A 14,591-nucleotide genomic window follows, 5' to 3' on the forward strand; every position below is an offset into this window, starting at 1 on the left:
AGCGGACGTTTGAAAAAGCTATCTAATTTGTGGTATAATTAGGGATGTGCATCTTTCCATTTCAAGATGATTCGATACGGGTATAGATTATTGGGCTACAATACGACACAGGAACGATACGTTTCAGTTTGAAACGTTTCGGTTTGATTAGAGGAACGAATCGATGCAATTCGGTGCAATGTGATTCGATGCACTAACATAGGTTGCATAAACACGTTCATGTTCTATTTTAAATTCAAATCTGCTGCTGATGGAGCTCATGAGCTGAGCATCTGAGCTAGATCTGTTTGAGCTGACTCTTTGTGTGTGTGTGTGTGTGTGTGTGTGTGTGTGTGTGTAATTGATGTATAAGTCTAGGGTGTATGTAGACAACTAAGCGGATCCATAGCACAAAAAAAATTGTGAACCGGCAATTCGTAACGTTTTAATCAATTTTCTGCCCGATGCATGCTAGATCTAGATCGGTTTGGAGTGTCACATAAGAGCATAATGCCTTTGTTACAAAAACCCATTGATACTGCTCTCTCTCGCTCTCTAATCCCTCTCTCACTAATCCTGAGACAACATGTGTGTCCCGACAATCAAGTCAGAGCTGTGAGTAAAAACAATAGGCACACCTGTCTTTCTGCACCCAGCCACCACCCAGAGAGGGGAGTGCCTGTGCTTCAGACTATAGCTGCAAACCCTGGTCTAAGTTACTGTTTTTACAACTAACCTAAAATAAACCAGAGCCCTGTGTCCCAAGGGGACACCCCACTGCATATTGAACAGTATTTCTAATCAAATCTGCTTGGGATTCAAAATGGGTGGTAATTCTCAGTGATTTCCAGTTATTTCAGTTATTTCCAGTTATTGTGTGAGTGCACACAGGAATAATGGAAGCAATTCCAATTTTAAAGTGAATACATCCACAACATATGAGTGAATATATCCCACAATCCATAAATTGTCTTTGGACTCCTGCCTGCAATTATGAAATACTGTGACTTGATATCATTATCTAATACTTTCACTGCAAAGGGCGACAGTTGTGGGAATAGTCTAACTCCAGAAATATGTGTATACCAACCACAATAGCACATTCATCTAAGAAAACAGAGAAAAACATGAGAGAGAGGCGGGGATAAACGGAATCACTGACATAACCTGAGAATAAACTCACCCAAAGCCTCTTCTACAGAGTAGTAGGAAATCCTTACAGGGCAGACAAGGTAGCTCAAGCCTCCCGTAGGACTAGTAGGGAAAGTCGGGCAGTAACATGCAATCTTCCCAGGCAGGCAGGCACTGCAGCTCAGAGCTAAGTGACTCAGCTCAGCGGAGAGACTCACCAATAAGGGGAAGACTACTTCTTCCTTCCCTCCACCCCCTTCTCTCTCTCTCAAAACAACTAGAGGGATATAAGACACAGAGGGAGTGCATAGCGCACAAACACACACCAGCACACTTCACCATAGCACTATCGTCGCAGCGATAAGTGGAAGGGTAAATTGGCTCTGAAAGGATGTGTAATTCAATAAAATGTTATAGAATTTTCAGTCTCTTTCTTCCTCAGGCTGTCTACACACACAGCACAAGGACTGAGGCTAGAAAGAGAAAGACACAGAAAGTTAGCCACCCACAGTGTTGGGGAGTAGTAAACTAAGTTACATGTAGTAGCTTAGTTTTTAATTGAACTAAGTTCAAATCAAGGTAGTGTTTTCAGTAGTTAATTACTTTTTTTTGCCATGTAGCGTTGTAGCTAACTCCTGGAACTACACATTACATTTTTTGCTAAAATAAAATATTGGTGAAGTAGGCAATAATTTCCTTTCTTTTTCAGCAACAGACCTGTGTAATTTTCACTTGAAATATTGTTTTTGTGTTTAATAGGCTAAATTGCACAAACATACGATCCCAAAGTTATCGGTTCTTGTAATTTGTAGTCAATTGTCACACCCTGATCTGTTTCACCTGTCCTTGTGATGGTCTCCACCCACTCCAGGTGTTGCTCATTTTCCCCAGTGTATTTATCTCTTTGTTTCCTGTCTCTCTGTGCCAGTTTATCTTGTATGTCCAAGTCAACCAGTGTGGTTTTCCCCATGTGCTTTCCTCTTCTCTTCTTGCTAGTCCTCCTGGTTTTGACCCTTGCCTGTTTCTGGACTCTGTACCTGCCTGCCTGACCATTCTGCCTGCCTTGACCTCGAGCCTGTCTGCTACTCTGTACCTCCTGGACTCTGAACTGGTTTTGACCTTTTGCCTCTTTCCTACCCTGTTTTGGATCAATAAATATTTAAGAGTCCAACCATCTGCCTCCTGTGTCTGCATCTGGGTCTCGCCTTGTGCCATGATAGTCAATGACATTTCAGATTTACATATGATACTTTTTCACAAAGTAGTCATTGAGAGTAAGCTATATTTTCAGAGTAGCTACCTGTGGCATATTGTATTGGAAGCCACATGACCACTCAGGGAACTCGCAGTTGGAGAGTGGGATATGTTGGAACAGTAATCACCAGAAAGAGTTTGAGCAGCTCCAGGTATTAATCATGCATGCTCCAGTACTGAGGTTCTAGGATGAAAAGCTCAAAACTAAAATCTCAGCAGATGCCTCTAAAGCAGGTTTAGGTGCCGTGTTACAGCAGTATGCCACTAGATGGCGCCCATTCACATGGCTCTGGCAAATTCTGAGTGTAACTAACTATGGTCAGATTGAGAAAGAGCCAATGTAACTGTCATATGCATATAAGATATACCATGTGTTTATCTATGGAAAACAGTGTGGGCCAAAACATAACCTAGTAACCTTTTGGTTACTATTGCAAAGAAGGATCTGGCGTACACACCACCAAGGGTACAGAGACGGTTTCTAAAACTTCAGAAATATAACGTGCAACTCGAGTACAGGCCAGGGAAAGAATTGTTAGTCGCAGACACATTGTCCAGAGCTTTAGACAGCCCTTTAGACAGTTATTTCACATGCTACTGCAGAAGATGAGTGTTTGCAAACGGCGATTCAAGCCATAACATACGGCTTGTCTGCACAAGCTATGATATACCCTTATGGTCAATACAGGGATGAGCCATCTGTACCTGGCGGAATTCTGTTGAAGAGTTCAAGAATTGTGATACCAAGTGGGTTGCAGAAAAACATGCTGATCAAAATACACAAGGGCCATCTAGGGATGGAGAAGTCAAAACAACGTGCAAACACAGTGTCATTTTGGCCCAAGGTGAATACTGATATAGAGCAGACAATCAGAGCCTCTGAAACATGCCAGAAATACAGAGCAAAGAGACAATGTGGGTTGAAGAAAAATAGGTATTGAGACCATGGGGCAAAGTAGGAATAGATCTCTGTTCTCTTGGAGGGAGAGAACAATGTCCTACTGACTATTACTCTCATTACACAGAGAGCTTTGCTGAAGGACACTACTGCTAGTCAGGAGATAATTCTTTGCTCGCCATGGGGTCGAAGAGATTGTGCGTACGGACAACGCCTCACAGTTCAGCTTTCAGTGATTCTTCTAAATTGTACTGGTTTGAGCGGGTCACATCCAGCCCACTGTACCCACGGTCTAATGGGTTAGTCGAGAACAGTGTCAAAACAGTGAAATTACCGGTTAGGAAAGCTCTGGACTCAAAGACAGATCCGTAACTAGCTTTGTTAAACTACAGGGCTATGCCACTAAAACATGGTCTGTCTCCTGCAGAGCTGTTGGTCAACAGGAAACTCAAACTAGGTTGACAGTACTCCTAGAAACAGAGAAGGATGACAAGGTCATTTTTAACAAACAGAGAGAAAAGAGTGAACAGAAAGGAACTATGAAAACAGGTCCAAGGTGCTCAGTGCACTCAGTCCAAATGATAGAGTGAAAATGCATGATGGTAAAAGTGGAGCCAAGTGACCACTTGAGGTACATGCAGCCCCGCACAGGAGTTTAAAACCTCTTGAGGCTAGAATTTTGATGTTTGGATGAAAAACATGCCCAAAGTAAACTGCCTATTTCTCAGGCCCAGAAGCTAGAATATGCATATTATTGGCAGATTAGGGTAGAAAACACTCTAAAGTTTCCAAAACGGTCAAAATATTGTCTGAATATAACAGAACTGATATTGCAGGTGAAAACCTGAGGAAAATCCATCCAGGAAGTGCTGATTTTCTGAAACCCCTCTTTTCCATTGCAAGCCTATCCTCCATTTAAAGCGATATCAACCAGATTCCTTTCCCTATGGCTTCCACAAGGTGTGAAGAGTCTTTAGACATAGTTTCAGGCTTTTATTCTGAAAAATGAGAATTATCACATCGTGTCAGTGGATAGCTAGAAGTCCTCAGATTTCTGCATGCGCGCACCACTGTAGCGAGACCTTTTCTTTCTCTCTTCTATTGAAAAGGCTACCGTCCGGTTGAAATATTATCTATTATTTATTGTAAAACCTGAGGATTGATTATAAAAAAGTTTGACATGTTTCTACGAACCAAATTGAGGTTTTTGGATATAAAGAGAATCTTTATCGAACAAGACAAACATTTTTTGTATAACTAGGAGTCTCGTGAGTGCAAACATACGAAGATCATCAAAGGTAAGCGATTCATTTAATTGCTTTTCTGACTTTCGTGACCAATCTACTTTGCTGCTAGCTGTTTGAAATGTTTTGTCTGCTGAGAGCTGTCCTCACATAATCGCATGGTTTGCTTTCACCGTAAAGCCTTTTTGAAATCTGACACGCCAGGTGGATTAACAACAAGTTAAACTGTGTTTTGGTATATTGCACTTGTGATTTCATGAAAATGTAATATTTTTAGTAAATATATCAATATTTGAATTTGAATTTGAATTTAGCGCTCTGCAATTCACCGGAGGTTTTGCGAAAATGATCCCGCTAACGGGACCGGTGCGCCAAGAGGTTTTTAAGACCGGGAGATTCCACCTCAATGCACTATACTTGTGCGGCTCCGGTTAAGAAGAGCTTATGTTGTAAAGAACAATTGTTTTCTTTAGTATTTCTTAGACAAGAAGATGCAACACTTCCCCAACACTGGCCACCCACTGCCCTACTACTCTCCTGAACACTCCATACTTAACACCTGGATAACCACTCTCTAACAGCCTCCTGTAGCTTTCTGTCTGTTCACCTCCCCATACAAACATCTACAAACACCTCCTTTAGCTACGCTACCATTTCCCCCCAGCCAAAACCAGTATGAAGTTCAAAGTAAATGTTAGTGTCATACTACCCATGAGCAACCAACAAAAAAACAATACTAACTTTCCTGCAGTCAAATGACCAAACCGCCCTATAGTGGCCTCAGGTGTGGAATGTTATTCATATTTTTCCTAATTTCAAAATAAATAAAACTTTTTTTTTACGTAGAAAAAAATGGTGTTTTTGTTATATTTCAGTCTTCTGTGATGTATATGAAGTGTATTATTGGGATGCAAACTCAAAATGGAATACATTTCAACTCTATATCTGACATGGACTTGTGTTTTTAAGGCCATAATTATGTGTGTGTGAGGTTGTATACATTCGGAAAGTATTCGTTCCCTTTTCCACGTAGAAAAAGGGAAGAATATATTACAGCTTTATTCTAAAATGGATTAAATAAAACATTTTCCTCATCAATCTCCACACAATACCCCATAATGACAAAGCAAAAAAACTGAAATAGCTTATTCACATAAGTATTCAGACCCTTTGCTATGAGACTCAAAATTTAGCACAGATGCATCTTGTTTCTATTGATCATCCTTGAGATGTTTCTATAACTTGATTGGAGTCTAACTGTGCTAAATTCAATTGATTGGACATGATTCGGAAAGGAACACACCTGTCTACATAAAGTCCCACATTTGACAATGTCAGACATTTACATTTTACATTTAAGTCATTTGGCAGACGCTCTTATCCAGAGCGACTTACAAATTGGTGAATTCACCTTATGACATCCAGTGGAACAGCCACTTTACAATAGTGCATCTAAATCATTTAAGGGGGGGTGAGAAGGATTACTTTATCCTATCCTAGGTATTCCTTAAAGAGGTGGGGTTTCAGGTGTCTCCGGAAGGTGGTGATTGACTCCGCTGTCCTGGCGTCGTGAGGGAGTTCCACCATTGGGGGGCCAGAGCAGCGAACAGTTTTGACTGGGCTGAGCGGGAACTGTACTTCCTCAGTGGTAGGGAGGCGAGCAGGCCAGAGGTGGATGAACGCAGTGCCCTTGTTTGGGTGTAGGGCCTGATCAGAGCCTGGAGGTACTGCGGTGCCGTTCCCCTCACAGCTCCGTAGGCAAGCACCATGGTCTTGTAGCGGATGCGAGCTTCAACTGGAAGCCAGTGGAGAGAGCGGAGGAGCGGGGTGACGTGAGAGAACTTGGGAAGGTTGAACACCAGACGGGCTGCGGCGTTCTGGATGAGTTGTAGGGGTTTAATGGCACAGGCAGGGAGCCCAGCCAACAGCGAGTTGCAGTAATCCAGACGAGAGATGACAAGTGCCTGGATTAGGACCTGCGCCGCTTCCTGTGTGAGGCAGGGTCGTACTCTGCGGATGTTGTAGAGCATGAACCTACAGGAACGGGCCACCGCCTTGATGTTAGAGCAAAAACCAAGCCATGAGGTGGAAGGAATTGTCCGTAGAGCTCCGAGACAGGACTATGTCAAGGCACAGATCTGGGGAAGGGTACCAGCAAAAATTCTGCAGCATTGAAGGTCCCCAAGAACACAGTAGCCTCTATTATTCTTATATTATTTTATAAACAAGATTCTCTGGTCTGATGAAACCAAGACTGAACTCTTTGGCCTGAATGCCAAGAGTCACATCTGGAGGAAACCTGGCACCATTCCTACAGTGAAGAATGGTGTGGGGATGTTTTTCAGTGGCAGGGACTGGGAGACTAGCCAGGATCGTGGGAAAGATAAATGGAGGAAAATACAGAGAAATCTTTGATGAACAACAACCCTAAGCACACAGCCAAGACAACGCAAGAGTGGCTTCGGGACAAGTCTCTGAATAATCTTGAGTGGCCCAGCAAGAGACCAGACTTGAACCCGATCAAACATCTCTGGACAGACCTGAAAATAGCTGTGCAGCGACACTCCCCATCCAACCTGACAGAGATTGAGAGGGTCTGCAGAAAACAATACAGATATGCCAAGCTTGTAGTTTCATACCCAAGAAGACCCGAGGCTGTGATCGCTGTCAAAGGTGCTTCAACAAAGTACTGAGTAAAAGGTCTGAATACTTATGTACATTTGATATGTACATTTTTATACATTTGCAAAACAATTTACAAACCTGTTTTTGCTTGGTCATTATGAACTATTGTTCGTAGATTGATGAGGATAAAAAACAATTTAATACATTTTAGAATAAGGTTTTAACGTAACGAAATTTGGAAAAAGCCAAGGGGTCTGAATGCTTCCTTGAATACCTTGAAGTAGTTGTTCCCTTTGCTCTGCAAGGGCTGTGGCTTTTGTGGAGCGATGGGTAATGATGCTTTGTGGGAGGCAGTAGTTGATGTGTGCAGAGGGTCCCTGGTTTGAGCCCAGGTAGGGGCGAGGAGAGGGATGGAAGCTATACTGTTACATTTAAGACTACCAAGAAACACTCTGTGTGACCCTGATTTAGCCTGCAGTAAAAGGTTCAATGGAAAGTATAAACAGAAGTAAAGAGATCTAAAAGTTGTTTGAGATAGATCTAAACTATCTTTCTTACGTTTCACAGAAGTCTGTGCAGAGAACTGTGAGTGGAGCTTCCGCATAGTCGGCTATCTGTCTGTGTGTCTGTCACCGTGTCTTTCAGAATTTCTCTCAACAGTGTAACGCAGATGTACAGGTTCTCAGATTCTAACAGTCAGCTCAAGACAGAACCTACTGTATAACACAGGAAGCCAGTATTCTATTCTCACACACACACACACACACACACACACACACACACACACACACACACACACACACACACACACACACACACACACACACACACACACACACACACACACACACACACACACACACACACACACACACACACACACACACACACCCTGTGACATCAGCTGTTGGGGAATGGAGGGTATGGCAGGCATTTCCTTCCATCTCTATATTAACCAGTCTGACTAGTAGGTATTCCTCTCTGCAGCTATCTCATTGCATGCTTTCTTAATGCATAGCGTTAATACTATGGTAGCTACTATATTATTACCAAGGAGACACAAGGTTAACAATCTTTAGGACCTCAAGACCCTCAACAAAACGAGTGTCTAAAAACCTGCAACCATGTGCATTATCTGCTACCTGGCCTTTAAAAGTACCAGAGAGCCCACTCTGCCACTCTGGATATTTGATCAGTTTGAAGAGTATATTGTGCCAAACAATATGTCTAAAAAATAATCAATATCCAAAAGGGTAGTTTTGAGATATTCATATTTTTTACTGTTGAATAAATGTATGTAAAAATGTGTATTTCAGAATCTAGAAATACTCCATATTTGAGAGAACATTATAAGGAGTATAATGACACCAAGATGTTGTCTGTGAAATGTACGGTTCACGGATCATAAGGTCTTATAGGAGGCATGTACAGGTCTAAAAAGGGCCTAAAATTGCCACTTTCATCATGATTTTCTCAATAAGTATTTGTTATACAAATGTAAAAAGCATTTGAAACATCCTTCCTCCAAATGAAGTAACTATGTGAGAATTGCCAGAACAATCAGAGATACCCCAAATATTTTCAGACTATGCTGGCATGGAATCACCTTGTAGTGAAAAGGAGAGTTAAACCCAGTGTTCGAGTAGCAGTTCCAGACTGAACTCCCAGAGACCAGATGACCGACTGACCGACCGACCGACCGACTGACCGACAGAATGAAAGACAGGAGGATTTACAGTAAGGCCTGTTGAACCACCCAGACCTTCATCAGATGAACACTCCCCTCACCCACTAGTTCACAGTCCAATTTTAGATTATAGGCTACCCCCTCTGAGGCTGATCAATGGGGAAAACTGGAAGAGATGGATAGAGGGAGGGAGGGAAGGAGAAAGAGAGTGAAGGGGGGGTGGCATATGACAGGACATGTATTCAAAGGGGGGGCAGCAGATAAACACAGAGGAAGAAATAGAAATACAATGAATAGAAGGAAAGGACAGACGAACATAGAGAGAACGGGGGTAAGAAGACTGGCAGATGAGAAGAGAGGGAGGACGGTAGAAAGCAAAATACAGAGAAAATGTGGCACAGAAGGGAGAGACTCATACAGCATTACTGCTTTAAGCCACACCCACACACAACACACACTTTCTGTGAACCTGTGTGCTGCCAAGGGAAGTATTTCTACAGTCCAGCATGCATTCCCCTTCCCTCTGCACTGCTCATCTAATCTGGATGGGACCACATTCCTCGTTGACACCCTTCCATTCTATTACTTTCATTTTCTCTCTGCGCTAAACAGAGAGAAAACAGACATACACTCTGTCCCACATACCCGTGCTCAAACGCAGCATTGGCTTAACATCACACGACTACACTTGGTTAAACTGAGAAGCATTGACAGTGTTATCACCTCGGGCTGGGGGAAGGAAGGAGAACGCTTTTAGAAAAGGAAAGCACAGCACAATGAGCAGCACACCATGCTTACATCTACACAGCACCGTAGGGCCTGTCATTTCACAAAGGTTAAATACTCCTCTTTTAGTACAGTAGACTACAGTAGCTAATGAACAGAAACTAATAGTAGGAGAGAGGGGGGATAAGAGATAGCAATATTAAAAGAGGAGATTGTGATATTGAGAGTGAGAAAGGGATCAAGTTGACCTTTAGCGTGTTCGATCTTCACTCCGACACAGGCCTCCTCATCAGTGTTCTTGGAATGGAAACAGCTGGGCTTGCCTTTCTTTTCTGCAATGACAAGTCCAAATGTTACCAAATGCTAATATATCAAGTTTACTGTAACGTACTGTAAGACCCAAACATTCACCCAACATGGAAAGAACAGGGGCAAGAGGAACCAGCCTGAAGTAGTTTATAGAGCTCAATGATTTATTGAATAGGAGAGAGAGAGAGAGAGAGATAGAGAGAGGATCGAATTCTGGAATCTCTTGTGTAGCTTTTGCAGGATTCTGAACAGCTGCTATATGCATATTTTGAGCAATTCTGGTCCTCTGGTTCACATGAGGGGAGAGTTATTATTTTATTTGTTTGGAAATAAAATAATATTCCATCCCTCAGAGATTTCATTCTAATTAGTTAGAATGTGATATGTAGGGCATCCTCACTAGGGAGAGCAAAGACACTCACCAGAGCCATTTCATATGCACATAAAACATTAAAGAGGAAACAGCCATGCTATTAATACCATGATAGGCCCACACACATACAGTGCATTCAGAAAGTATTCAGACCCTTGGACTTTTTCCACATTTTGTTACATTACAGCCTTACTCTAAAATTGATTAAATAAATAAAAATCCACAAAGAGAAAACAGGTTTTTATTAAAAACTGAAATAGCTTATTTACATAAGTATTCAGACCCTTTGCTATGAGACTCAAAATTAAGCTCAGGTGCATCCTGTTTCCATTGATTATCCTTGAGATGTTTCTACAACTTGATTAGAGTCTACCTGTGCTAAATTCAATTGATCGGACATGATTTGGAAAGGCACACACCTGTCTATATTAAAAGGTCCCACAGTTGACAGTGCATGTCAGAGCAAAAGATAGGATTGTGTCGGGGCACAGATCTGGGGAAGGGTACCAAAACACTTCTGCACCATTGAATGTCCCCAATTACACAGTGGCCTCTTCCATTCTTTAATGGAAGAAGTTTGGAACCGCCAAGACTCTTCCTAGAGCTACCTGCCCGGCTAAACTGAGGAACCGGGGGAGAAGGGTCTTGGTCAGCGAGGTGACCAAGAACCCGATAGTCACTCTGACAGAGCTCCAGAGTTCCTCTTTGGAGATGAGAGAAACTAACCATCTCTGCAGCACTCCACCAATCAAGGCTTTATGTTAGAGTTGCCAGACGGAAGCCACTCCTCAATAAAAGGCACATGAAATCCCGCTTGGAGTTTGTCAAAACTCTCAGACCATGACAAAAAATATTTAATCAATCAAAAATATTTAATACATTTTAGAATAAGGAGTAACGTAAAAAGTCAAGGGGTCTGAATACTTTCTGAAGGCACTGTATACACACACACGCAAAATGTTCCGATCTTTCTTAAATTTCAACACAAACAGCAGCCACATTCTAACGTTTGCCATTACGACAGTAAGAGTCAGGATGCTGAAGACCAATACTAACATCAACCAGACATTCTTGATGTTACAGTGCAGAGGAAACTGCCAAAGTGAAAGTGAGTTTAGAGTATTTAGGGGAATAGAGTACATGCTTACTGTGGGGCCATGGAGGGGGGTGTGTGTGTGTGTGTGTGTGAGGGTAAGATATCCGGCTGCAGGGATTAAAGAGGGCTTTCTACACCCACCATCTGGACTCCTGATGCCAGGCTTTCCAGCTGTTCACACACACACACACACACACACACACACACACACACACACACACACACACACACACACACACACACACACACACACACACACACACACACACACACACACACACACACACACACACACACACACACACACACACACGTAGTACAGTAGCAGTACATACATGCAGTTGAAGTCGGAAGTCATTAAAAAAATTTCAACCACTCCACAAAATTCTTGTTGACAAACTATAGTTTTGGCAATTGGAGGTGTACCTGTGGATGTATTTCAAGGCCTACCTTCAAACTCAGTCCCTCTTTGCTTGACATCATGGGAAAATCAAAGGAAATCAGCCAAGACCTCAGAAAAATTGTAGACCTCCACAAGTCTGGTTCATCCTTGGGAGCCATTTCCAAATGCCTGAAGGTACCACGTTCATCTGTACAAACAATAGTACGCAAGTATAAACACCATGGGACCACGCAGCCGTCATACTGCTCAGGAAGGAGACACGTTCTGTCTCCTAGAGATGAACATACTTTGGTGCGAAAAGTGCAAATCAATCCCAGAACAACAGCAAAGGACCTTGTGTACCCGTTTCGTCTAGCAACTTCACAAGTATCTATATCCAAAAGGTAACGAGTCCTATATTGACATAACCTGAAAGGCCGCTCAGCAAGGAAGAAGCCACTGCTCCAAAACCACCATAAAAAAGCCAGACTATGGTTTGCAACTGCACATGGAGAAATGTACTCTGGTCTGATGAAACAAAAATAGAACTGTTTGGCCATAATGATCGTCGTTCTGTTTGGAGGAAAAAGGAGGAGGATTGCAAGCCGAAGAACACCATCCCAACCATGAAGCATAGGGGTGGCAGCATCATGTTGTGGGGGTGCTTGTCTGCAGGAGGGTCTGGTAAACTTCACAAAATAGATGGCATCATGAGGGAGGAAAATTACGTGGATATATTGAAGCAACATCTCAAGACATCAGTCAGGAAGTTAAAGCTTGGTCGCAAATGAGTCTTCCAAATGGACAATAACCCCAAGCATACTTCCAAAGTTGTGGCAAAATGGCTTAAGGACAACAAAGTCAAGGTATTGGAGTGGCCGTCACAATGCCCTGACCTCAATCCTATAGAACTGAAAAAGCGTGTGCGAGCAATGAGGCCTACAAACCTGACTCAGTTAAACCAGGTCTGTCTGGAGGAATGGGCCAAAATTCACCCAACTTATTGTTTGAAGCTTGTGGAAGGCTACCTGAAACGTTTGACCCAAGTTAAACAATTTAAAGGCAATGCTACCAAATTCTTATTGAGTGTATGTAAACTTCTGACCCACTGGGAATGTGATGAAAGAAATAAAAGCTGAAATAAATAATTATCTCTACTATTATTCTGACATTTCCCATTCTTTAAATGTATTTGGCTAAGGTGTATGTAAACTTCCGTACGTACAGTTGAAGTCGGAAGTTAACATACACCTCAGACAGACAGCCAGACAGACAGACAGACAGACATACAAGCAGCTTATCCAAACAATTATTGACCCACCAGACATTCAACCCATAGCACGATACAGCCAACTATGAGCCCCTCCATCCCACACCAGCACATGACCTGTGTTGCCATAGCAGCCGTGAAAACACCCATTGGAAGGCTGGGGACAGAGAAAGGCAACCCAAAATGCCCCATGATGCTCTAACCCCAACCTTCCACTTCCTGTCACTGCACTTTGTTTTTTCAGTTCCTTGTTCCTGATTGCGTAACCCGTTCTTCATCACGTTCTAACACAGGACAACAGAGCTGTAATCGGGCGCACTCAGTCCAGTGCAGCCCAGTGATTGGACAGGCCTGAGGAGTGATGGGAGCCATAGGTCAGTTATGGGGCACGGGGACGAACACTGTCAATGACAGCCATTCAGTCAGACGACAGGCGACACAGAGGTGACAATGATATTCATTGTCGATTAGGAGTGATGAGAGATGTTATGAAAGAAAAAACGAGTGACTATACAAAGCTCTGATGAAGGTGTCTGACACCGTTACTGTGCCTAACACATTGTGGATGTTTGAATCAGGGTTATGTTTTGTTTTGTATGGAAAAATACCAACAATCATGTCCTTCAGGGCAAATGACCTGCCAACCACCTGAGAGCTGTGGTGTTAACCTTCTACTGCAGTGTGTGTCAAATCGAATCAAATGTTATTTGCCACATGCGCCGAATATAACAGGTGGAGACTTTTCCATGAAATGCTTGCTTACAAGCCCTTCCCAACAATGCAGAGGTCTTTTTTAAAAGATAATAAAAATAGTAACACAAGAGAAATAAAATACACAAGAATGGATCTAAATACAGAGAGTACCAATTCAACGTGGAGCTAAATACAGGGAGTAGCAGATCAACGTGGAGCTAAATACACGGAGTACCAGTACCAGGTCAATGTGGAGCTATATACAGGAAGTACCAGTACCAGATCAATGTGGAGCTAAATACAGAGAGTACCAGTACCAGGTCAATGTGGAGCTAAATACAGAGAGTACCAGTTATAGATCAATGTGGAGCAAAATACAGAGAGTACCAGTACCAGAACAATGTGGAGCTAAATACAGAGAGTACCAGTACCAGATCAATGTGGAGCTAAATACAGGGAGTACCAGTACCAGATCAATGTGGAGCTAAATACAGAGAGTACCAGCACCAGATCAACGTGGAGCTAAATACAGAGAGTACCAGTACCAGATCAATGTGGAGCTAAATACAGAGAGTACCAGTACCAGATCAATGTGGAGCTAAATACAGAGAGTACCAGTACCAGGTCAAGGTGGAGCTAAATACAGAGAGTACCAGTACCAGGTCAATGTGGAGCTAAATACAGCGAGTACCAGTACCAGGTCAATGTGGAGCTAAATACAGAGAGTACCAGGTCAATGTGGAGCTAAATACAGAGAGTACCAGTACCAGATCAATGTGGAGCTAAATACAGACAGTACCAGTACCAGATCAATGTGGAGCTAAATACAGGGAGTACCAGTACCAGGTCAATGTGGAGCTAAATACAGAGAGGACCAGTACCAGATCAATGTGGAGCTAAATACAGAGAGTACCAGTACCAGAT

The 14,591-nt window shown here is 42.6% G+C and overlaps 1 protein-coding gene across 6 annotated transcripts in view; it reads right to left on the minus strand.

Annotated features, from left to right (window-relative positions):
* The window catches only part of fgd4a (FYVE, RhoGEF and PH domain containing 4a), a 106,585-nt gene that overhangs the window by 34,389 nt on the left and 57,605 nt on the right, over positions 1-14,591 (minus strand). For 5 of the 6 annotated variants that reach the window (XM_064951514.1, XM_064951512.1, XM_064951516.1 and 2 more), the window contains exon 2: positions 9,793-9,876. In XM_064951514.1, coding sequence (XP_064807586.1) covers positions 9,793-9,876 — 84 coding nt within the window. Of the gene's footprint in view, positions 1-1,950; positions 2,096-9,792; positions 9,877-14,591 lie in introns of those variants that run through there. The other variant, XM_064951517.1, reaches the window with a different exon arrangement.

This window comes from Oncorhynchus masou, chromosome 31, assembly GCF_036934945.1.
Source record: "Oncorhynchus masou masou isolate Uvic2021 chromosome 31, UVic_Omas_1.1, whole genome shotgun sequence".
Taxonomy (NCBI): Eukaryota; Metazoa; Chordata; class Actinopteri; order Salmoniformes; family Salmonidae; genus Oncorhynchus; species Oncorhynchus masou.